General features: G+C 43.4%; 1 protein-coding gene across 1 annotated transcript in view; it reads left to right on the forward strand.

Annotated features, from left to right (window-relative positions):
- The window catches only part of b3glcta (beta 3-glucosyltransferase a), a 144,973-nt gene that overhangs the window by 15,006 nt on the left and 104,039 nt on the right, over positions 1-25,928 (forward strand). Inside the window, exon 4 of the mRNA XM_080197936.1 lies at positions 10,959-11,068. Within this exon, the coding sequence (XP_080054062.1) occupies positions 10,959-11,068 (110 nt within the window). The remainder of the gene's footprint in view (positions 1-10,958; positions 11,069-25,928) is intronic.

Here is a 25,928-nt window from a genome sequence, read left to right on the forward strand (position 1 = left end):
GAGGCCACTTTGTGGACTTATCGCTGGCCCTCTGCGCAACTCCATGGAAAAGTTTTTCAACATGGAGCAAATCGGCACGGAGCTGATTTCAGTGTTAAAATTGGCATTTGCATATCAGCAGCAGGCCTGGGTTCTGGGCCCACTAACATCTCTCCCCCCGGCTCCTGCTGGGAGTGGTTCACTCCAGTGCGGTTTAAAACTAACGGGGAAAAGGTGGCCTGACCCTGCTAGAGTGAAGAGAGGCCATGGAGCCACCCTGCACCCCCCCCCCCCCCCCCCGCCCCCCCCCAAGGAAGTCAGGGATTTGGAGGGGTGCCCCTGGGCAGTGCCAACTGGGCAATGCCAACCTGGCTCCCTGGCATTGTGTAAAGGGCAAACTGGTGATGCCCACATCAGGGGCCCCGTTGGTAGTCTGCATTGCGATTGGTGACAGAAGGAGGAAGGACGGGATCGGGGCTAGCCATCCAAGTTGGGGGTGGATCTTATAGAGACATATAAGATAATGAAGGGGCTAGATAAGGTAGAGTTAGAGAGATTCTTTCCACTTAGAAAGGAAACCAGAACTAGAGGGCACAGCCTCAAAATAAGGGGATGGAGGAGCAGTTTAGAACAGAGTTGAGGAGGGACTTCTTCTCTCAGAGGGTGGTGAATCTCCGGAATTCTCTGCCCATTGAAGTGGTGGAGGCTACCTCGTTGAATATGTTTCAGTCACGGGTAGATAGATTTCTGATTGATAAGGGAATTAAGGGTTATGGGGAGCAGGCAGGTAAGTGGAACTGATCCACTTCAGATCAGCCATGATCTTATTGAATGGCGGGACAGGCTCGAAGGGCTAGATGGCCTAGTCCTGCTCCTATTTCTTATGTTCTTATATACTTATGCAGGGTATTGGAGCTGCTGGGGGTTGGGACTGCCAGCAGGGTGGGGTCGGGTCTGTGGGGAGGGGGGCAGGGGTGTTCTGGCTGGTTTGGTGATGCACGGCAGTGGTTACTCTTGACCCTGCAAGTTTCTTGTAGGGTGGATGAAAATTGTACTTGTCTACTTGGCAGTGCTATTCCTTCTTCCCCATTTAGTCCATCTGGAAGTTCACTGCAGCTGAGGAACAGTGACTCCATGGGAAGAAGACTGAGCAGTGTGCTCACCTCTGTTGTTTGTTGTTGATGGTGTGTAATTTCTACCCGGTCCCATCATCCTTTGTGGTTTTGGGACATTGGCTGGAAGTTGCTGTGTGTTGCACAGTTGTTGGTATGTCAACCAACTGTGCTATCTGTTGATGTGTCTTTGATCCAATTTCACCAGGGCTGCAAAGGTAATCTTGTGTGCAATAGGTTGCTCTGACCACTGGGAAGTTGCCAGAACCTGGAATGATGATTGGCAAACCTGCACTGCAAACAGAAAAGAAAGATCACAGATGAAATTGGAAGCTGAATACTCTCTAGTGTTGAGGATTCAGGGACGTGTTGCTATGGTGGCTAATGACTGTAAGGTCTTGACATCTTCCACTGGCTGGGGGAGATTGAGGGTTATGTGGGCATCTCTGCCCACATAGAGAGAGAGGCTAATTGCGAACGTTATACATCAGTTCAAAGATCTGTTTGTCCCCATTCCTCAGTGGTTGAAGTGTCATGCCATTGATGGGAGTCAAATCCACCCTGTTCCATACAGCGGAGTGTTTACCGTTCAGATTTAATGGCCTTGGAGTCATGGTTCTTTAACTGTCACGATTAACGTGTTGCCACCTAAACATAATTTAAAATTTGTTAAATAACTGCATTCTGAATTGAAGAACCGCATTTTCTGATTTTCTCCAAGAACCAGGGTTACGCATCATCTTGATCTTTGGCCTCTACATTGTGGATTACTTTTAGAGTGTCTGTCAGGGTTTTGAATTGCACAGCATTTTCTGTTTGTACATCTGGATCCAAATTGGTTTGGAAGACAACACCTAATTCAACAAGGTGTAACCTTTTTCAGGGAATTTGCAGTGATATTAAAAGCACTAACGGACAGGTTCTTATCAGCTCAGTCATGTTGGATTGATTACAGTTTGCAGAGACTTCAACAGTGCTTATTTATGGAGAAATATTGAATCAGTGACGCAACTTTTGAATTTCCTCATCCCACAATTGCCTGCTGCAAGGCTGGAATCTTGGATCTTCCCCAGGAGTGGGCTGGGAGGTGGTGAGGGCTGGTCAGGAGGGTATGCATCCAATTGAGGATGCCAATCCCATCATCTTTCCACCTCTGCTGGTATTTTTCAGTGAAAGGGTGGATAGTCTTAACAGGTTGTTCCGTATGCAGTTGGCATTTTACCAGTGGGGGGCACTTTGCCACTGAGGGTGGACACACATTCAAACCTGGTGGTCTCCCAAGGGTTTGAGTTGGGGTAGCCCTTCCAATTGTGCACCCTGTTGCCCATAGTGGGTCTTCTCCATAGCTCAGACTGCCACTGCGACTGCCTCCCATGCCCTTGCGAATGAAGCCCCCACAACACCCCGCCCCTCACCCCACTCGCTGGGGCGTGTTTTATTGACTCCATCAATCCAACCTTCTGGATGGTCTGGGGTTGGGATTGTGTTTGAAGGCATGGTGAGGGGCACTTCATGTGAAATCCTAGCATAGAAGTTGTCAGCTTCAGATGACAAAGACAGCAAGCTCTCCCAGTTTCACCCCATCCCTCAGTGCAAAATCTGGGCCATTCATTCTACCAGGTCATAACTTTTAAGAAATTATTAATGTAAAGGATGTGGGTGTAGCTAGGCCAGGATTTATTGCCCATCCCTAATTGCCCTTGAGAAAGCTGTGGTGAGCTACCTTCTTGAACTGCTGCAGTGAATGTGGTGTAGGGCACCAAAGTGCTTTTAGATAGAGAGTTCTCAGATCTTGACCCAGCAAAGTGAAGGAACGGCGATATATTTCCAAGACAGGCTGGTGAGTGGCTTGGAAAGGAACTTCCAAATACTGATGTTCCCATGTATCTGTTGCTTTTGTTGTCCTAGATAGTAGTGGTCATGGGTTTGGAATGTGCTGCCTAAGAAGGCTTAATGATTTCCTGCAGTGCATCTTGTAGATGGTAGACACTGCTGCTACTGTGCATTGGTAGTGGAGGGTGTAAATGTTTGTGGATGGAGTGCCAATCAAGCGGGCTGCTTTGTCCTGAAAGGTGTCAAGCTTCTTGAGTGTTGTCACCCAGACAATTGGAGTGTGTTCCATCACATTCCTGACTTGTGCCTTGTAGATGATGGACAGGCTTTGGGGTATCAGGAGGTGAGTTACTCGCTGCAGGATTTCAAGCCTCTGACCTGCTCTTGTAGCCAATGTGTTTATGTGGCTAGTCCAGTTCAGTTTCTGGTCAACTGTTAATCCCAAGATCTTAAGAAATAAGAGCAGGAGTGGGCTACTCAACCCCTTGATTCTCTGCAGTGGGACCGTACAGTCGTGTTTGTGTGAATAGCTGGAGAATCTTGCCCTCAATTTTTAAGCCATGCTGCCTAGTTTTAGATTCTGCCATGATAGGAAAGATCTTTTCAACATCTACCCTGTCAAACCTTCCCTGTACCTTATACGTTTCAATAAGATCACCTCTCAATTTTCTGAACTCAAATTAATATCGGTCCAACCTACTCAAATTTTTCTTATAAGACAACCCTTTCATCCCAGGAATCAGCCTAGTGAACCTTCTCTGAATTGCATTGTCCTTAAGTAAGGAGACCAAATCTAGATCCAGTACTCTGCCCTTTCTCGCCAATATTCCGCATTGTTGCAATAAAGGCTAACCTTCCATTTGTCTTCCTAATCACTTACTGTCCCTGCATGCTAACCATTTGTGATTATATGCAAGGACACACAGATCCCTCTGTACCACAGCATTCTACAGCTTCTCTTCATTTAAATATTTTGCTTTACTATGCTTTCTGCCAAAGTACACAACCTTGCATTTTCCCATATTGTTGTCCATCTGCCAAACTTTTGCCAACTCACTTCTCCAATCTATGTGTGTTTACAGATCCTCTTGACAATGTGCTTTCCTACTGATTGTTTTATGCTCCTTTTAGACTTAATTGTCTTCTGTAGACTCTTTTCATATCCTTGCTAAACCAATCCACCAAGCTTATTACAAGTTGGATTATCGTTTTTGTTTGGATTTTAAAAATTGCATTACATGGACTTTTACAAAAACATAATTCCTTCCCATTGTTCAGAAAATGAAAAAGACTTGTGTGCTTGCCTTGTCCTTTGCTTCAACTTTAAAACTAATAATAATTGAATGGTGTGAGCTATAAATCTTTTCACGGAGTGTGATAGATGTTGCCCAACAATATAGATGGTCATTATAAATCTGCAGAGTATACAATTCAAAGGTTAAAATAATTTCTGTAATCAGGTAGAATGGGCTTTATTTCCATTATTTGAGTAGTTTATGTTGTGTAATGTGCATCACTTGGGTACTTCTTGTGTCATTTCTGAATCTATTGGAGATTGATTGCTATGATTAGTCATCATCACACAAAGCTAGAATGATAAATCAATGGACAGTAGCCTTTATTTCTCTACTGATTCCTAACTTCCTATTCATACTGCTGTTATAGAATCATAGAATTCTCCAGTGCAGAAGGAGGCCATTCAGCCCATTGAGTTTACACCGACCACAATCCCACCCAGACCCTATCCCCATAACCCCGTGCATTTACCCTAGCTAGTCCCCCTGACGCTAAGGGACAATTTCGTATGGCCAACCAACCTAACCCGCACACATCTTTGGACTGTGGGAGGAAGCCAGAGCACCCGTAGGAAACCCATGCAGACATGGGGAGAACGTGCAAACTCCACACAGACAGGGACCCAAGCTGGGAATCAAACCTGGGTCCCTGGCAATCTGAGGCAGCAGTGCTAATCGTTGTGCCACTGTGCCACTGTTGTAAGTTGTTGTATGATTTGATATGCATGCTAAATATATTATAGTTTGCTTGTTGTTCTGGATTCTAAAGCATATTCCTATTACATTTATACATTTTAGTTATTTGCAAATTCATCGGAGATGTTTAAGTTTCAAAGAAATACATATAATGAGAGTGTTAGAGGCTGACCCTGTGACAGGCAGTGCACCTAACATCACAAGAGAAACATAAGTTCATTGGTTGGTGAGAAACTGCTGTAAAGGGTTGGTCATCAGGTTGCTGAGAATTAGAAAAAAGCATTCTTTGCAAAAGAAGGGGCTACTTTTCAGAAAGAAACGCAAGCAACATGGAAATAAAGCTAGGTCGATGCCAGATAAAAGAAAGTTGCATACGTAAACCAAAGTAAAATAAAGTTAACAGAAGGGAAGCAGATTGAAGCCATGGTGGGGCAGCTTAGTCATGAGGAATCTGTGTCCTGTATTATGTGGGAAATCATGAATGCTCCTACTGTCCTGGATGGCCACATGTGCAGGAATTGTTCCCAGCTGCAGAACATTGAGCTCTGGGTTTTGGAACTTGAGCAGAGGTTGGACTCACAAGTGCATCTGTGAGGCTGAGTGCTATTTGGGTAGCACGCTCAGAGAGGTGATTGGGGCAGACACGATGGGTTGAATGACCTCTTTCTGCACTGTAAGCTTTCTGCAGTTATCTGTTTTTTAGGGATTGAAACAGTTTAAAATAAAACAATAATTCTTTACTTCAAAGAAACAGAAGAAAGTAATTGATTTTTCAACAATAAATCAAATTCTTTTTGAAGGTTTTCTGTGTTTACCTAATAGTTGGCTTTGAGATTGATAAAACAGGGAAGCCTGCACTCAAGGGTAAAATAATGATTAATTAAGCCATCCATCCCCCATTGATAGTCACTCCCAGTACTTCAAGTGGAATTTGCAGGTTGTTCAGAAATGATACCTGTCTCCAGTGTTTCTGGTAGATAGGTGAGAATGAATATTTCCCAAGTATATATGTTGTGAAATAATGGTTACTTACAATCAAAGAATGATGCAGTAGAGAAGAAGCCCATTTGACCCTTATTTCTATCTGCTCATTGAAAGAGCTATCAAAGTATTCACATTTTTCTCTCTTTCCCTATAATGCTGCAAATATTTCCCTTCAAATTATCCAATTTTAGTTTAAAGTTATTGTTGAATCTGCTTCCTCTAACCTTTCAGGTAGCGCATCCCAGATAATAACAACTTGTGTAAAAAGAAATGTTTTTCTCATGTCACCTCTGGTTCCTTTGTCAATCATACTAAATCAATGTCCTCTGGTTACTGGCCCTCATGCCAGAGGAAACAGTTTCCCCTTATTTACGTTATCAAAACCCTTCATGATTTTAAATGTCTGTCGAATCCCCTCTTTAGCCTTCTCTCTGTAAGGACAGAAATCCCAGTTGCATTGCTCTCTTCCCATATTAGAGCCCCTTTTCCCTGGTACCATTCTATAATTATCTTCTGCAGCCACACTGAGGTTAACACCCTTCCTATACTATGGTCACCAGAACTGACCACAATCACCTGAGGCCTAACCTATGTTTTACAAAGTTTAGTCTAAGCTCCTAGCTTTTGTACTCTGCGCCTGTATAAAGGCATGGTTCCTGTAAGTCTATTCAACCGCTTTCTCAACTTTGTAAATTTGGCTAATGTAAGGCAAACAGAATGTTGGGAAGTTTGAACATAGATTTTATTTGTTCTGACGTTCTTGTTACTCTGCACGTGACTACAGCATTCATTATTTTGTACATTTTGGACCTCTGAGACCTTTCAACCCAGTGACTTCAGGATGTGAATTGTCCCTATGACACTATTCCAACACTCATTTTTCATCCAACATCACTGAAGTGTTTTATAGTTTGTTTACATCCATACTGTTTTTGACACCTTGTGTGCAAATTCATTACAGTATTGACTTCACCTCAAAAGTACTTAGCTGGCTGTGAAGCACGTTAGCTAGTCCTATGGCCATGACAAGTGCTTTATAAGTGCAAGTTCTTTTACATTATCAATGTTAACACAACCGCAGCATTATATGATTGTCATTTGGAATTCCTGAATTGGCCGTGTTGCATCAGAATTGGAATTAATTGTCAGATGAAGCTTTCTTCTCTGAAAAGAGCTCTTGCTGCGCACTGCGGCTGAAGTAGCTTTTATTTTTTGCGTAATAATAATTCTTATTCAGGTTCACACCAAAAATGATCAATAGTGGATTTCTGATGGAGTAGTGCAGATGAAAACTCAATATCCAATTAAAAAACAATTGCTTGCAGTAATGGGAGGAAAGCAGAGTGCGATTGAATTAGCATGGATCATATAATCTTCCTCATCCATAAATATATGATGATCTTGTGAAGTTAGCTGAAAAGTTTACAGGAGCCACTTGATGTGGAACTTCAGTTCAAGTCCCATCGGGATGCGAAGTGTTCTGCACTTGGGAGCTCAGCGCTCCACATAATAATATTCATAAATCTTTTGTATAGTGTCTGGAATATTCATTGAGATGACAGTGGAAATTTGCATAACATTTCTCGTGGTACTCCGCTTTAAAATTCAGTGGTACATTTTATACTTCCAGCAACATTTGTTCCTCGAGTTGGGCGCACTATGAATAATCTTTCTCTACATTTTATAGGCTTTTGATTAAAAGTCTTTATTTTGGATAATGATAGAATCAAATCTTCTGAATGGACATTCATTTTCTCTAATAAATGCATTCCTTAATAAATCAGGTTATTGCTTTATAAATTCTAAAGGCAGTGGGGATCAATACAATCTTGGGTACATGCAAAAAAGGGCATTAGTCTATTGGCCACATATAATACAACTCACATGAATGTCCTTTCCATTGGCTTTAATGGAAACAAAAATCATGCGGGCTGAACAATCAGCGGTTGACCTAGAACATTTTCTTTGCTGAAGTTGAATTTTGCTTCTGATATATACTTCTAATAGATTTTATTGGAAGTAATTTTATTTTACAATATTATATTCAATTTTTAATGGATTCAGTTCAACTGACGCCCCAGTTAAATAGAATTATCAAGTCAGTCGATCTGTGTCTGCCTCGGAATGGTTGATATAAAATTGTTTAGTGTGCAGTTTTTTGTTTAGGAAACCTGCGTAAAGGACACAGTTAAGGACAAGGCAGAAGACAACAATGTGGAACAGGGAATGAATCAGGAAGTCATGCTTAGCTTAGCTTAGCTTAGCGATTGGTGGGGGGAGAAGGAATCTTACCACAATTTGGTAGAGAGTCATTTTTGGCAAGAAAACCGATGTGGATCTCTCTCTGGCTGTAAAGGTGACACGAGCTTTAGGGGTGTCACTCCTTCAGAAGGAGCAACACTCTGAAAGTTTGTGCTGCCAAATAAACCTGTTGGACTTTAACCTGGTGTTGTGAGACTTCTTACTGTGCTTACTCCAGTCCAATGCTGGCATCTCCAGGTAAAGGTGACACACAGTGGGCTTGATTTTGTCCTTTCCTACTGATGGGTTTAGGGACTAGCTACAGCTTACCTGCCTGCTCCTGTCCTCAATGCTACAATATCAGGTAGCCTGCTCACCAGTAGGCTGATTGAGCCTTCAATTGGGCAATTAATTCCCACTTACGGACCTCATGCATTAGCCACTGGGATTTCACTGGCAGTGGGCAAAGACCATGACAAATGCCCAGCTCAGCCGGTTTCCCTGCATGGCTGCTGGATGCAGGGAGAGGAAGGATCCTTCATTAACAGGGTACCCCACAAGGTTTTATACCTGCAAGTTGTCCTCCCCGCCCATTCCTCTGTCCCCATGTTCTGGAGAACTGCTGGCTGCTGATTGGTTGATAGCTTCCTGTGGCGGATCTCAAAGTGCAAAGAACAAAGAAAAGTGCAGCACAGCAGCACAGGAACAGGCCCTATGGCCCTCTAAACCTGTGCCGATCATCATGCCCTAACCAAACTATATAAAAAAACCTTGAGCACTTACTCATTAGAACATAAGAAATAGGAGCAGGAGTAGGCCATCTAGCCCTTTGAGCCTGCCCCGCCATTCAATAAGATCACGGCTGATCTGAAGTGGATCAGTTCCACTTTCCCACTTTCTCCCCATAACCCTTAATTCCCCTGCCTGTCAAAAACCTATCTACCCGTGACTTAAATATATTCAGCGAGGTAGCCTCCACCACTTCAACGGGCAGAGAATTCCAGAGATTCACCACCCGTTGAGTGAAGAAGTTCCTGCTATCCTTTCTAAGTGGGAAGAATCTCTCTACCTCCACCCTATCCATCCCTTTCATTATCTTATATGTCTCTATAAGATCCCCCCTCATCCTTCTAAACTCCAACAAGTACAGACCCGGTCTATTTAGTCTCTCTTCATAGTCCAACCCTCTCATCTCCGGTATCAGCCTAGTCAACCTCCTCTGCACTCCCTCCAAGGCCAATATATCCTTCCGCAAGTGCGACAACCAGAACTGCACACAGTACTCCAGCTGCGGCCTCACCAGTACCCTGTACAGTTGCAGCAAGACCTCCCTGCTTTTATATTCAATCCCCCTCGCTATAAAGGCCAGCATTCCATTCGCCTTCTTGATCACCTGCTGCACCTGCAGACTGGGTTTTTGTGTCTCATGCACTTGGTCTGTATTCCTCTATTCCCTCCCTAATCATGCACCCATCCAGATGCCTCTTAAATGTTCCTAATGTACCTGCTTCCACCACTTCCTCAGGCAGCATGTTCCAGGCACCCACCACTCTCTGCGTGAGAAACTTCCCCCGCACATCTCCCTTAAACATACACCCCCTCACCTTGAATCTGTTGTTGGGGTAGACAGGGAATCCAGAACTGTCTGTACTTTATCTCAGTGTTCCCTGCAACCTCAGCCACCATTCCATGCAGCAACCTGGGAGCTACTGTCTGGGCCACTCACAAGTTGTCATCTTGAAGATACTGTGTGTTTGGCTGCACAAAAAAAAGCTTGAAGATTCTGTGCATTCAGGTGAATTGGCATTTCACAATGCAAGGATTTAAAGGGGATATGTCACATTTGAAAATAGTTTCACCTGCCCCATGAGACGAACAATTATAGCTTCATTCAGATAGGCCACTTCATGAGAGGGTGGACGCCCCACCCTCTCATGAAGGTGGGTGGGTGGAAGGAGAGATTTTCCACCCCTGATTTTGAGGGTGGGAATGTGGAGGGGGTGGAGAATCAAGCAGGAGACACCTGCATGAATGTTGCAATCCCCTGCCAATGAGGCAATGGGGACTTTAAAAGTGAGGATCCCCATTTACATTTAATTTCCAATGGACTGTGCCTCTCAGGCCGGCGTGAATCACAACAAGTCCCCCACGACCTGCACCTAGCGAACAGAACCTGATGGTCCTGTTCAGGTGACTGCGACCTTGGGGGTGGGAGGGAGATGGCCATGCCCTGGCAATGCCCCCTGTTAAATACTGGGAGTTCAGTGGTGAGGGGGGAGTTCAGTAGTGAGGGGGGAGTCCTTTGGTGAGGGGGGAGTTCAGTGGTGAGGGGGTGAATTATGTGATGGGTTTGTGGGGGATCTTATGAGAGTTGAATTTGCTGGTGAGATGGGTTCAGCATGATATCGTGAGACCTGCATCTTGGCCTTTTTTAATTTAAGTGTCAAAAAATATGGCAGGAAAAGCTGGCAGTGCACGTTATGGATAACATTCTGCTTTCCCCACTCAAGTTGACAGTCGAAAAACTGAAAAATTCCCCCTCATATTTTTGTGGAAGATGCCACACTAGTTCATTGCGGGGGCATGTTGGAGGGCAATTTGCTGTGCTGCCATTTCCCCTTCAGATAACTAGGAGCATCCATTAACTGCTCCGAATTTACATCTCGTCACTTAACTGAACACAAAATTCACAAAGGAAGAAAATATGGAAACAGAATCCTTTTGGAATGGTTCTTAATGCTGAAAATTATATCAAAACAGGTTTGTGCATTTTAACATAATCCTGCATTATTCTTGATGTTACTTTTTTGTTTTACAGAGATCGATGAAATTGTCTTTGTCATTCAGAGTCAGAAGCAATCCTTCCATGCAAATCAAGCAATCAACCTCAAACAGGACATCTTATTGCAAGCTGAGGCTTTTAGTCAGGTAAGTTTCTGAAGAAGGTACAACCAGCGACGCTAAATCCACACTGGTCATTGGATTGTTTTGCAGCCATATGTGATAAAGGATAAGTTAGCTTTGTTTGGAAATTAACATTTAGATTGTTTCATTCATAAAGCCTTACAGCTGAAAAAAAGCTGATGCCTCTTGACATTTTAATAATCTGGAAATGGCATTCAAGTTTAGAGATGGGCCAGGATAAAAGTAAGCTGGTGTCGAATAGGGTCACCTCTGTTGTGTTGTGCATATGTTAAAATGTCCTGAAGCCCAGATGACTTATTAAAGCCAGGAAAAGGCACTGATTGGTTTTATAATGATTAAAGCCCAAAGCGTGTGAACATAATGGGGGGTAAAGTAGCACTAAATGGGCTGATAGTGAATCAGCAAACTGATTTACACTGTGCACAATTCTCTATTTAAAGTCAGTGGAAGATTAGGTATGGTGTAAAATGGACTGCTAATTCACTCTCGGGCCATTTTGCTCAATTTCACCCCCAACAACGTCCGCTTTCTCCATTGATACTGGATTCAAAAACACATTTCCCAACATATTACAGGACTCAAAATGTAAATTTATGGATTTGCTTTGCATGTTATGGGAATTATTATAATATTGTAGAATATATATAAACTATAACAAAGAGGCAGAAATCTGAAGTGACAATACAGATATAAACACTGTGCCTGAGTGGAGACGGAGCTTGCTCCTACAATGGTGTAAGCTTTTGGAATTTTGAAATGTTGATTTGGACAAAAGTAGGCCTCATGCTGCTTCATTGTGTCTGTTAATAATACAGTGTCTGATTTTGATAGACTGACTGGTGCTTTGATTCATCATAATCTTTCAACTTAACCCAGATGGATGGGATGGAAATTTCCTGCTAAACTTACTATAGTAGCCAAACATATGGTTTAATGCCATTTTAAGTCTGTTTTTATGAACATAAATTGACAATGAAAACCAGCCCATTACTCAGCATGAGTGTCATTCAGACCTGCAGAAGACAGAAGGATGGTTTATCTTGAAAGTGGGAAATCGCCACTGTTACAGTGGGGACTGTATTTCTGAAGTCAGGCATCTGGACATGTAGAGATTTTGCGTATGTCAAATATACACAGCATTGAACCAAGGACTGCAAACTAATTAATCCATCAAATAAGTGTTGCATTTCAGCCTGGGGATGTAACCTAATGCTTGGATTTTCAAAAAATATTGTTTTTCCGCAAGAATTCTATTTTTTGACAAGAATCAATTAGAAATCATTGTAACTCTTGACCAGATCAAAATGAGATAAATCACCCCTTCTTAGATTGAATGAACCCAATTCTAACTTGCACATATATCTGGGAGATTGGGGGGAAGCTAACTAATTAGCTAACTGATGGGGTGGAACGGTGGCACAGTGGTTAGCATTGCTGCCTCATAGTGCCAGGTTCGATTCCCATTTGCGCACTGTCTGTGCAGAGTCTGCACATTCTCTCCATGACTATGTGGGTTTCCTCCGGGTGCTCCGGTTTGAAAGATGTGCTGGTTAGGTGCATTGATCATGCTAAATTCTCTTTCAGTGTACCAGAACAGGCACCGGAGTGTGGCAACTAAGGGATTTTCACAGTAACTTCATTGCAGTGCTAATATAAGCCTACTTGTGATGTTAGTAAATAAACTAAACTAAAACTGCAGAGCCAAAAACATGGTGAAGAACCTAGCATAAAATGTACAATGAATTGAATACCTTTTATCTAAGTTGAATAAATATCATATGTAATGATTAACATTTGTAGAGGGTTTTGCAATTCCCAGCCACCAATGTTCTGTTTAAAGATATATGCATGCAGAACTGTGCAGCAAACAAGAATATGTCACACAGGGGCAGCGCACAAACTGTGTTCCCTTTAAGATGTGGGCATGCACAGACACCCAGTAATCTGAAAGGAACCTCATAGCGAAGGGAAATGAGAAGGAACATAGCCAGAAACCAGCTTATTTTCAAGGCCCACAGAAAACTAATCTAAAATTACCATAAACTATCAAAATGTAAGTATGTTGATTATGTTTATTAACATAATATTAATATTAGAAGTGAAGTTAATCATAAATTAGAGGCTTGAAATTCCTGCATTGCAATGATGTAGAAATGATGTTTAAATGATGCTAGCGTCTGCACCTTGCTGTTTGGAACTGATTGTGGAATTTCCTGCAGCACTCAATTTCTACGCTAGAGGCAAGTCTGAAATAGTTTGGTTGCACTGAGACCACAGCACTATGAGTATAGTTCAGATCTCAAGATTGTTTTTTGAAGAAAAGAAAACGACTATCAACCTTCAGAGATTTCAGTTGTGCTCATGTCCAATGAGCTTGAACCACATTGCACCTGTATTTCTGCTCATAAATCTATTTTAGTGTTCCTTTTGTGTATATCCAGAAAATCCATTTGAGCTGGACTGCGAGAAGGTTTGTTCAGAACGATAAGCAACAGAGGGTTTTGGAAGTGAAAGTGATGTCAACAATCGAGGACATTCACATCTGGTCATGTTCCTCTGTGCCTCATCCCCCTCTTGCACCGCCACTGATGCATCCCATTCACGCTACAGTGATGGTGTGTAGGTTTGAGTGCATATTCGGCACAAACATGCACATCTCGCACAAACTGCTGGACCAGGGTTTCCATGGCTGCTGCCACATTTCCAATGGTGACCTTGATGTGCTGGCATGTCAGTTCCACAACATTGAAAAGAATGTGGATGGACTCCTCCGCTCTTATCTGCTGGTGGTCTTTGATAATCTTGTCTGCTGTACCCCTAGCTGCCTTTGGATCTCCAGCATCTCTCTGAGGGCTGACTCCAGTGGCTCATCATTGGACTCAGAGTCAGCAGGAGTCTGGCCTCCAGCAATCCTCTGAGTGTCAGTGGGCTTGGCGGTCACTGCTTCCACCTGATGTGGACCAGAATCACTGCTGGGCTGACCAGATGGTGTAACTGAGCCTGCTCTGAAGCTAGATCCCACCGAGGTGTGTGGCCCTGCACTGGTGGAGAAGCAAGCAAATACACTGACAGCTTTGTATTTAGTGGGTCCTCTGGATCCTCCGAGGTGGTCGGGGGGTTGGGGCTGATGGGCTGCCAGTGTGTCTCCTCCTCTTCCTGCTGGTAATAGAGAGAAGAGATGGATAGTCACTTACATTAAAGAACACTCAATCTCGGCAGGTGGGTGAAGACTAGTGGATGGGGCCTCATTATTGTAAGGTGCTGATTTCTCCATCGGAGGAGGAACAGTCCCTGTTCTCACCAGTCAGTCCTGCTCCCTGCTCCTCGCTGGCAGAGAGTGGCCTGATTTCCAGCATCCCCCCCTCCTGTATGGAATCTCTCCCTGTTGCGGGTGATCTTGTCCTGCATAAAGATGGGTGGACAGACCGAGTAAGACGGATGTCAAGCAGAAGATAAGCACACAGCCTTCTGTAAGTGTTGAGTGAATCTCTGTATGGGCTTTGTGCACAAGGTGACAAGAGATGAAGGTGTAAAAGTGAGTGTGAGAGAATCAGTGAGGATTTCTCAACCACATGTAAGATCCCTGTGAACTGTATTCTTCTTACTGCCTGGTGGCCTTGTGAGAGCCTAAGCAGCATGAGAGTGACAGTATCTACCCTGTCAAACCCTCTTAGGATATTGTATTTTTCAATATAAGACCTAGACATGAGAGTTTAGGTCTCCACATAGGATAACAATTTGATTTATAATTGTCACATGTGTTTATATGCAGTGAGAAGTATTGTCTCTTAGGCACTATACATCAGAGCACACCGTTCATAGAGTACATAGGGGAGAAGGAAAGGAGAGAGTGCAGAATGTAGTGTTACAGTCATAGCTAAGGTGAAGAGAAAGATCAGCTTCATATAAGGTAGGTCCATTCAAAAGTCTGATGGCAGCAGAGAAGAAGCTATTCTTGAGTTGGTTGATATGAGATCTCAGACTTTTGTATCTTTTTCCGAATGGAAGAAGATGGAAGAGAGAATGTCCAGGATGCATGGGGTCCTTGATTATGCAGGCTGCTTTTCTGAGGCAACAAGAAGTGTAAATGGTGCCAATGCTAGTTTGTGTGATTGACTGGGCTTCGTTTATAACCCTTTGTAGTTTCTTGTGGTGTTGGGCAGAGCAGGAGCTATACCAAGTATTGATATAACCAGAAAAGAATGCTTTCTTTGGTGCATCTGTATTCATCCCAGTGCAATTTTCTCAGTGCACATTCATTGCACCCTCTCTAAGGAAAGTATATCCTTCCTTAGGTATAGAGGCCACCATTGTTATCAGTCTGACTGATGATGTGTACAACTGCTACAAGACTGAAGCCTGAAATTTCAGGATGGTGGGGTTTCTCTTCCTGCCATTCCCCTGTTGACTCAGAGAGTCCCACAGAACATAAGAACATAAGAAATAGGAGCAGGAGTAGGCCATCTAGCCCTTCGAGCCTGCTCCGCCATTCAATAAGATCATGGCTGATCTGAATTGGATCAGTTCCACTTTTCCGCTTTCTCCCCATAACCCTTAATTCCCTTGCCTACCAAAAACCTATCTACCCGTGTCTTAAATATATTTAGCGAGGTAGCCCCCACCACTTCAACGGCAGAGAATTCCAGAGATTCACCACCCTTTGAGTGAAGAAGTTCGTCCTCAACTCCGTTCTAAACTGCAACCCCATTATCTTGAGGCAGTGCCCTCCAGTCCTGTTGTCCTTTCTGAGTGGGAAGAATCTCTCTACCTCTATCCTATCCATCCCCTTCATTATCTTATACGTCTCTATAAGATCCCCCCTCATCCTTCTAAACTCCAACGAGTACAGGCCCAGTCTATTTAGTCTCTCTTCATAGTCCAAGCCCCTCATCTCCAGTATCAGCCTAGTGAACCTTCTCTGCACTCCCTCCAAGGCCAAAATATCCTTGCGCAAGTGCGGCGACCAAAACTGCACACAGTACTCCAGCTGCAGTCTCACCAGTGCCCTGTACGGTTGCAGCAAGACCTCCCTGCTTTTATATTCTATCCCCCTCACTATAAAGGCCAGCATCCCATTCGCCTTCTTGATCACCTGCTGCACCTGCAGACTGGGTTTTTGCGACTCATGCACAAGGATCCCCAGGCCCCTCCGCACCGTAGCATGCTGCAGCTTTTCGCCCTTTAAATAGTAATCCCTCCTACTATTATTCCTGCCAAAGTAGATAACCTCACACTTGCTAACATTGTGTTCCATCTGCCAGGTCCTCGCCCACTCGCCCACAGCCTATCTAGATCCCTCTGTAGACTTTCCACACACTCCACACAATTTGCTTTTCCACTTATCTTCGTGTCATCAGCAAATTTCGACACCCTACACTCAGCCCCCTCCTCCAGAACATCTATATAAATGGTAAATAGCTGAGGCCCCAGCACCGATCCCTGCGGCACTCCACTAGTTACCAACCGCCAATCAGAATAGCACCCATTGATACCAACTCTCTGCCTCCTATTAGACAACCAATCCTCTATCCACGCTAACACCTTAGCCCCAACTCCATGCCCCCTAACCTTCTGAAGCAACCTTTTGTGCGGCACCTTATCAAACACTTTTTGAAAATCAAGAAACACCACATCCACCGGTTCCCCTCTGTCTATCGCACTAGACACATCCTCATAGAAATCCAATAAATTTGTCAAACACGACTTCCCCTTAACAAATCCGTGCTGCGCCTGCTCTATCAAACAATTCTTCTCAAGATGCCTCGCAATTTCTTCTTTGATGACGGATTCAAGCATTTTTCCAACAACAGACGTTAAACTAACCGGCCTATAATTTCCTGCCTTTTGCCTGCTACCTTTTTTGAACAGCGGCGTAACATTAGCCGTTTTCCAATCTTCCGGCATTTCCCCGGAATCCAGCGAAGTTTGGTAAATAATCACTAAGGTGTCTGCTATCACCTCTGCCATTTCCTTCAGAACCCTGGGATGCATTCCATCCGGTCCTGGGGACTTGTCCACCATTAGTCCCACTAGTCAATCAAGCACTACTTCTGTAGTGACAGTAATCGCATTCAGCCATTTCAGGCTCTGACTGCAGGAAGAAGTACCGCCTTATAGAGCTGCCGGATTGGTGGCAGCTCTCCAGTCCCCATAGCGACAAGAGCTGCAGTGGACAGAAGAGGAAGTTCAGGATGGTGCCTGAACCTAAGTCCCAGGGCCAAACGGCAAGGTAAATTTGAGGGATCCCTGGGAGGGAAGGGAAGGCCTCTGGGGTGCAAATTGAGGGAATAGGATGTCAGGGGAGAGGCGAGGCGGGGGGGAAGGAAATCCAGCAACCACCAGACTTTCCGGGGGGTGGAGGGGGGGAGTGGTTTGCAGTCAGAAGGGACTTTTTTCCCCACCTAAGGGCTAAGCCCATTCATTTTCAGGCTTTCCTCCCGCCAGCTAAATTCTCCCACTTGCTTAAAAGTTGAGGGTGGGCAGGGAACATTCCATAAGTAGCCACTTAAGGGCATCAATTGGGACAAGGGTGGGAAACCAGTCTCAGGCCTTGGCCACCCCAGCACAATATCACTGTGAATTCAGGGCAGGCGGGAACTAGAAGGGAATCCTGTTTCACGCACTTCCCACCCCGTCTAAAAATCAACTGGTGGGAGCATGGAATTCAGACCTGGCTTACTCTCAACTCATAGAAACATAGGAGCTAGAAGCAGGAGTAGGCCATTTGACCCTTCAAGCCCGCACTGCCATTCATCTTGATTATGGCTAATCGTCCAATTCAATATCCTGATTCCCCCTTCCTCCAATATCCCTTGATCCCTTTAGCCCCAAGAGCTGTAGCTAATTTCTTCTTGAAATCAGGCAATATTTTGGCCTCAACTGTTTTCTGTGGTAATGAATTCCACACATTCACACCCTCTGGGGAAGGAATTTCTTCTCACCTCAGTTCTAAAAGGTTTACCCCTTATCCTCAAACTATAACTGAACTCCCCCACCATTGGGAACATTCTTTCTGAAACTACCCTGTCTAACACTGTTAGAATTTTATAATTTCTGTGAGATCCCCTCTCACTCCAATCTCTTTGCAGTAAAGCCCAACAATACCTTCCCCACTACTTGCTGCATCTGTATGTTACCTTTCTGTGTTTTGAGTACACAGACACCTAGTTTATTCTGAGCGTCAACCTTTAGTAGGTCCTCATGATTTATCAAATTTTGTTTTTCTATTCTTCCTACCTGCCATCTGTTCCTCACTCACTGAACCCATCACTATCCCTTTGCAGATGCTTTGTGTCTGCCTCACATCACACTGCCCTACTTACCATTCTATCATCCTCAAACATCAATTATTTACATTCAGTCCCTTCATTTATGTCACTAATATAAATTGTAAAAAGCTCAAACCCGAGTAGCACTGATCCTTGTAGCAAACCACTGGTGACAGCCTGCCAACCTGAAAGAGACCTATTTGTCCCTACTCTTTTTTTTCTGTCCTTTAACCATTACTCTAACTATACTAATATTCTAATCACCCCCAACCCCACGAACCGTGTCTTGTGCAACCAGCCTTTCATGTGGCACCTTATTGAATGCCTTTTGAAAATGCAAATATACCACATACACTGATTCTCCACCTTCATCTACTCTGCCAGTTACATCCTCAAAAATCTCCAATAGATTTGTCAAAGACAATTTTTTTCATTAAACCAGGTTGATTCTGTGCAATAGTATTATAATTTTTGACATATCCTGTTACCACCTCCTTAATACTGGATCCCAGCATTTTCCTGATGGCTGATGCCAGAAGTTCCCTGTTCCCTCTCTCTATCCTCTCTTAAATAGTGATTTCTAACTTTTCCTACCTGTCCTCATAACAGAAGTCCCTCAATCTTGCTAACATCCTTTGTACCCTTTCTATGGCCATTTCACCTTTCTTGAAGTGTAGTTCCCATAATTGTCCATAATACCCACCTAAGGCTTAACCAGTGCTTTATGAACTGCTGGTGTGATCTCTTTGCTTTATATTCTATCCCTCTTTTTATAAATCAATGTAACCCCCATACATCCTTGTATGGTTAAAATCTTTGAAGGATGAATGTGTATGGACATCATTGGCCCCAAAAGCAAAATGAAGGTGATGCGAATGCTGATGGTTATACCTAAAGCATTGTCATTATTTGAAATGTCCTTTTACCTCTTATTCAAGTTGCTTTTGAACAGCTTTTTTGCAAAGCTTTAGGATTTAATGCGCAGCACCTGAAGATGTACTGTACCAAATGTTCAAATTGATGTTTTTTGTGAGGAATTAAAATCACCACTAGGTGGCAATGGTGGTGTGCAGTTTTCATCACTTCTGGTGATGTTACTGGGGAGTTTGTTATTGTTTGATTTCTGGTATCAGTCCCTTTATTTCAGCATGTTGCAAAAGTTTTATTTAAAAATCCATCTCCTGCTCCAAGTTTTCTCCAATTTCTTGTTCCTGTGCTGACGGCACCATACCTGCTGGTGTGTGAGTAGATGTGAAACCTCAGGCACAATTTCCAAAGCGGCCAATTTTCACATATGAGCTTAAAAAATAAAAGCTATTGAACTGGGGAGGGAATCACACTGCAGCCAACTTCTATAATGTCTTCAACACAGAAAGTGCCAGTGATCAGTGCCAGCATTTATTGCCCATCCCTAGTTGCCTTTGGAGGGCAGTTGAGAATCAACCACATTGCATCACATGTAGGCCAGGCTAGGTAAGGATGGTAGATTTCCTTCCCTAAAGGAGATTAGTGAATCAGATGGGATTTTCCAACAATCGATAATAGTTTCATGGTCATCAGTAGATTCTTAATTCCAGATTTTTTTTTGTTGAATTCAAATTCCAGCATCTGTCGTGATGGAATTTGAACCAGGTCCCCAGAACATTAGCTGAGTTTCTGAATTAATTGTCTAGCGATAATACAACTAGGCCGTCACCTCCTCCCCTTGTTGCTCGAACCTAGATGAGGAGGAATTTCTTCAGCCAGATGGTAGTGAATATGTGGAACTCATTTCCACAGAAAGCTGTGGAAGACAAGATCGAGATCGATAGGTTCTTGATTGTAAAGGGGAACAAAGGTTACAAGGAAATGGCAGGAGAATGGTTTTGAGAAACATATCAGCCTTGATGAAGCGGCAGAGCAGACTTGATGGGCCCCATTACCACCACCAGAATCCCCCATAGAAAACATGTATTTGTTCTGGATTTGCAAACTTGATGCTAACACGATTATTTTTTGAGTTGTCGGTAACTCAATTGTCAGTGTGAGTTCTGTACTTCAATATGTTAAAATTGACATGTTTACTTTAGTGACCAAAGTCTATGAACCTTTATGTAGGGTTTAACTTTTGCCTAATCCAAAATCCGACAAGGCAAAGGCATGTGAAGTGATGTGTATATATACCAACTGGTTCTGCCAATGTACATAAAACAGAGCAGAAGTGCTTTTGCACAGTTTCTTTAATTCAGTAAACGAACAAACAGCAAAGTCCCACAAAAAGCTTTGAGGAATGGTTTGATCAGACATTTAGGGCAGAGTTTTTCTATGAGTCTCAGGACCTTGAGGCCATGGCCACCACAGAAATGTCAATGGGTGATGACTCCAATTGTACATCTTAATGTTTCAAAGCAGCTTGTTTGGTTAAGGACTATTTATATGCTTAATCTAGCTGTCTCATGACTTATCGTTCTGTGAGATTTAAAGTGATTCAACCAGGGAGTGGTTTCTTTTCCCTCTTTGACCTGGGTGAAACTCAGCTCAGACCAATTGGACAAAGCTCTTCTCCCCCACTGCTGGTTTTAAGAATCCAAAATGAAGTTAGTTTGTTCAATGGCAATCTAATTCCAGTGAGCAATAGCCCAGTGCACAAAATCGATCCTAATCTGGTAGAATTGTGGGAAATGGGAAGATTTCCCATGAAAAAAGCAAGAAGCTTTGCTCTGTTTGCAATCTGCTGTACCTAGCCGGGGAATTGTTGATTCTTAACTTTCTCAGCTTGAAGCAGCCGGAACAAAGGGAAAATGAAACAAGTGTGAAATTTGACTAAAGTATCACAGAATGGTGACTATAATGAGGAGCCCTGTTATACAGTCGCCTGATTTTTCTCTTACATTTACTTAAGGTCAATCACCCCAGCACAGTCTAAAGGTAAATAGTGCAGCATATTGTAAAACAAAACGTCTATTTCCAATGCTGCATTATACTTAAGTAAATTCATTTAAAAATCTCATCAAAGAATGTCCAGAATGAAACAAATGTTAATCTGTCATTTATTCATTAATTTCAATGGTTTTATTTCTGAACACAGACACACAGGTTGTTTTGTTATATGTGATGGGTATCTATGGTCATTTTGTTTCAAAACAATATAAGAATTGTTTTACTGACAATTAGTAGCTCAATACCATCAGTAAGTTACTGCTGAAGTTACCATGACCTGGCTTCCAGCATGTGTAAAAACTACAATCTTAAATAGAAAAGGATCATTTGGTGAAGATGAAGAACTTGTATTCATCACAATTACAAGCCATCTTGATCTGGCAACTATTCATTTGTTGTCCTTGTGTTTTATTTTGAAGGAAATGAAATTAGTACAATCCTAACAACTAAAACAGTTCACCTGGTTGAAAAATCTGTTCCACACCCAGCGCCAAGTAGTTTGCGATCATCCCGGCCCTTTTCTACTGGCACGAACCAGATCATGACCAAGCATGACATTAACTGGATTTTAATCTGGAGTTCAGCTTGCGATTGTCCCCCACTTCTCCACTGGGAGGTCACGCCGGTGCAAATCACTACTGATCTCCACTGAAAGAAACCTGGCATGATGGCCACTCCAGGGGGGCTCAAAGGCCATCAAATCCCCCTGGTGGTTGAGGGCATGGCCAAGCAGTACCCAGCAGGCCATGCCCATCTGGTGGTGCTCACCTGGCATGCCTGGCAGTGGCCATCAGACAATCTGACAGTGCTGGTTTGGCACTGCTAGTGTGCCAAGGGCAGTATCATGGAGGTACGGAATGAGTGGCAGCTATGATGGAGGGTCATGTCACAGACCCTGATGACGGCAACCCATGTTGGGGAGCAGATGGGGGAACGTACCACTGTTGAGGGGTAATGCCTGTGCGGGGAGGGAAGGAGTCTCCTAGTGCTCTGTGAGATTGGGTGCCCTTCCAAAATGGCACCCGAGCGCTCTGAAGACAGGCTCATTGTCATGTTTAGGCTTCCTTGTTGTACTGCTGGCTCTACTCCTTGGAAGTGAGTTGGACTAGATGGTGCTGCTGCTTTTGGGCCAGTGGCTGCTAGGGAATTCTGGGATTTTCAACAAGTGACAATGATGGAATGGATGTCATATGTCCAAGTCAAGTTGGCATGTGACTTTGGGGAACTTGAAATTAGTGAATAAAAGCAAAATACTGCATCCGAATGCTGGAATCCGAAACAAAAATAGAAAATTCTGGAAAAAATCAGCAGCATCTGTGCAAAGGAACAAAGTTAATGTTTTGAGTCTGTCTTGACTCTTCCGCGAGGAAGGAATGTGATGCATTATATACCGTGTGGAACAACTGGAGAAGAGTAGAAGGTCAGTAATTGGTGGGAGTGAGGAGAAATTGCAACAAAAATGTGTCGGTCACAAGACAGAAGAAGCATTAGTGGCTGAAGAAAGTTCTGGTAGCGGCACAAAGATAAAGTATCAGAATGTGTTAATGGGAGAACAAAGGCTCAATGAAAGCGATTCTTAAGAACAAATGACAGATGGCACAGTGAGGGAGGGTAGTTTGCACTGGGACAGGAAATGTTTTGAATATAAAACAAGTGTCACAATGGAGAACGGTCACGGTCTCAAGTTGTTGAACTGAGTGTTGAGTCCTGAAAGCTTTAATGTGCCTAATTGGAAGATGAGTTGCTGTTCCTCCACTTTGTGTTGAGCTTCATGGTGGCACAGTGGTTAGTACTGCTGCCTCACAGTGCCAGGGACCTGGTTCAGTTCTAGTCTTGGGGGACAGTCTGTGTGGAGTTTGCACATTCTCCCTGTGTCTGCATAAGTTTGCTTCGGCTGCTCCAGTTTCCTCCCGCAGTCCTACAATGTGCAGGTTAGATTGATTGGCCGTGCAAAATTGCTGCTTACTGTCAGGGGGATTAGCAGGGTAAATATGTGGGGTTACAGACCTACAGCCTGGGTGGGATTGTTGTTGGTGCAGGCTTGAAGGGCTGAATGGCCTCCTTTGGCACTGAAGGGCTTCTATGATTCTATAATTCACTGGAACATTGCAGCAGCCCAAGAATGGACATATGGGCAGGAGTGCAAGGTGCATGGTTGAGATGGCTAGTAATACAGAAATACAGAAGATAGGAGCAAGCGGAGGCCATTTGGTCCTTTGAGCCTGCTCCACCATTCATTACAATCATGGCTGATCACCCAACTCAATTGTCTAATTCTGCTTTTTTCTCATAAACTTCGATTCCATTCACCCAAGTGCTATGTCCAGCCACCTCCTGAGTACATTCAATATTTTGTCATCAAATACTTCCTATGGTAATGAATTCCACAGGCTCACCATTCTTTGGTGAAGAAATGTCCCCTCACCTCTGTCCTAAATGGTTTACCTCCAGTTCTGGACTCCCCCACCATCGGGAATATTCTGCCTGCATCTACCCTGTCTAATCCTGCTAGAATTTTATAAGTCTCTGAGATCCCCCTTCATTCATCTGAACTCCAGTGAAAACAATTCTAATCTAGTCAATCTCTCCTCATGCATTAGTCCTGCCATCCCCACAACCAGCCTGGTAATGTGTCAACCTGGTGACATGATACAAAGGATGGAGTCATATTTGCAGGATGAGCAAAGTGGTTACCCAGACTGCATTTAGTCTACCTGATGTAGAGGAGCCCACATTGGGAGCAGAAAATGCAGTAGAGAGTACAATTGAATTTAATGGTGTTTCAAGTCCTTCTAAGTCATGAAGAGCTGGCACGATGGTGCAACAAGCAATTAAGAAGGCAAAAGATATGGCTTTCACTGCAAAGGGATTTGAGAACAGGAATAAGAATATCTTGCTGCAACTGTATAGAGCCTTGATGAGACCTCACCGAGAGTATTGTGCATAATTTTGGTCCCCTTATGAAAGAAAGGAAATTCTTGCTGTAGAGGTAGTTCAACAGAGGTTTATCAGATTATTCCCTGAGATTCTCTTATGAGGAGAGATGAAGGCAACTAGGGTCGGAATTCTCCAGCTGTTTATGCCCTACCGCTGCTGCCAGAGAGGATTGTTTTCTGCATCTTATCAGCTCAATATAAAGAGAAGAGGAGGCAGTCTGTCTGTTAGTAATTCGCTTTATTAGTGTTGTTAGGCAGTGTACATATAAATCAAATATCTGGTTAGAACATAAGTGTGCAGTTTGTATCAAAGCTATGCGGTCTAAATGCACTCTGATTGGTTTCCATGACAATGTCATGGTGTCATTATGTGCAGTTTTGGTGTCCTTGGCTGAGGAAGGACATCCTTTCTATAGAGGGAATACAGTGAAGGTTCACCAGGTTGATTCCTGGGATGGCAGGACTGTCGTATGAGGAGAGAATAAGTTGGTTAGGATTATATTCACTGGAGTTTAGAAGAGTGCAAGCGGATCTTATAGAAACTTGTAAAATTCTAACAGGGTTAGACGCGGTAGATTCAGAAAGAACGTTCCCAAAGGTGGGGGAGTCTAGAACCAGGGTCATAGTTTGAGGATAAGGGATAAACCTTTTAGAGCTGAGGTGAGGAGAAATTTCTTCAGCCAGAGGGGGTGAATGTCTGGAATTTACTACCACAGAAAGTAGTTGAGGCCAAAACGTTGCCTGATTTCAAGAAGAAATTAGATACAGCTTCAAGGGCTAAAGGGATCAAGGGATATAGAAGAAAGAGGGCATCAAGATATTGAATTCAATAATCAGCCATGATAAAAATGAAAGGTGGCGCTGGCTTAAAGGGCCAAATGGCCTATTCCTGCTTCTAATTTCTATGTTTCAATGTTAATTCCTGAGTAATCACAGAATATGAGAGATACTACCCGATCAGGAGAGCCAACACCAGCCAGGCATTCGCCCTCCCTCCAAATGCCATCTCCTCGTTCTTGTCACAGGGTGTTTGTCTTCTGTGTGGCTAATCTCTAGAGTTGCACTGCAGCTGGTTCAGGAATCCTCATTCCTATCCTGTTCCTGATCTTTACCAAGATCTGCTATCTTGCTGGTATAAACTTCCTCACTTATTTCGTGTCTTCCCCTCATTGGCCCTGGACAAAGGTCCTAGGTAGGATTACCTCATTGTTCTCCAGTTAAGTAAGGGCTTATGTCTTACAATATTTCCTTTGTACTTTTTACAGAACTGAGTTGAACCAGTTCAGCCTGGTTTCAAGTTTCAGCTTATTCCAGTTTAAGCAGAGTTTGCAGACTTTAGCTGTCCCTTTCAGTCCCTGACCAACAGAATGAAGAATTTAGCAATCAGCCAAATCTCTCCCTGTTCACTGTAGCAGGATGGGAGAATCCTGCTGATGTGAATGACTGGAGAATCCTACACTAGATTTCTGTTTCCTGGAATTTTGAAGAATGAGCAATGACCTAATTGAAACTTACAAAATTAATAGAGCATACGGTGGCTGTATATAGATACGATGGGCCCTATTTTACCATTTTGATTCAGAGTGCTGGGCGGGCTTGAAAGTGGGAATGTTTCAGATCCGACTTTTAGACCTGTTCTCAAATGTCCCCATACACACTTTGGCTGCAAAAATATCAACAATTCTGAAGCCTGTGAGTGGGGCTTAACGCATTTGAAATCCTGCAGCTCTGATCGATGCC

The sequence above is a fragment of the Carcharhinus amblyrhynchos genome, chromosome 10 (genome assembly GCF_965287045.1).
Source record: "Carcharhinus amblyrhynchos chromosome 10, sCarAmb.v2.hapA, whole genome shotgun sequence".
Classification (NCBI taxonomy): Eukaryota; Metazoa; Chordata; class Chondrichthyes; order Carcharhiniformes; family Carcharhinidae; genus Carcharhinus; species Carcharhinus amblyrhynchos.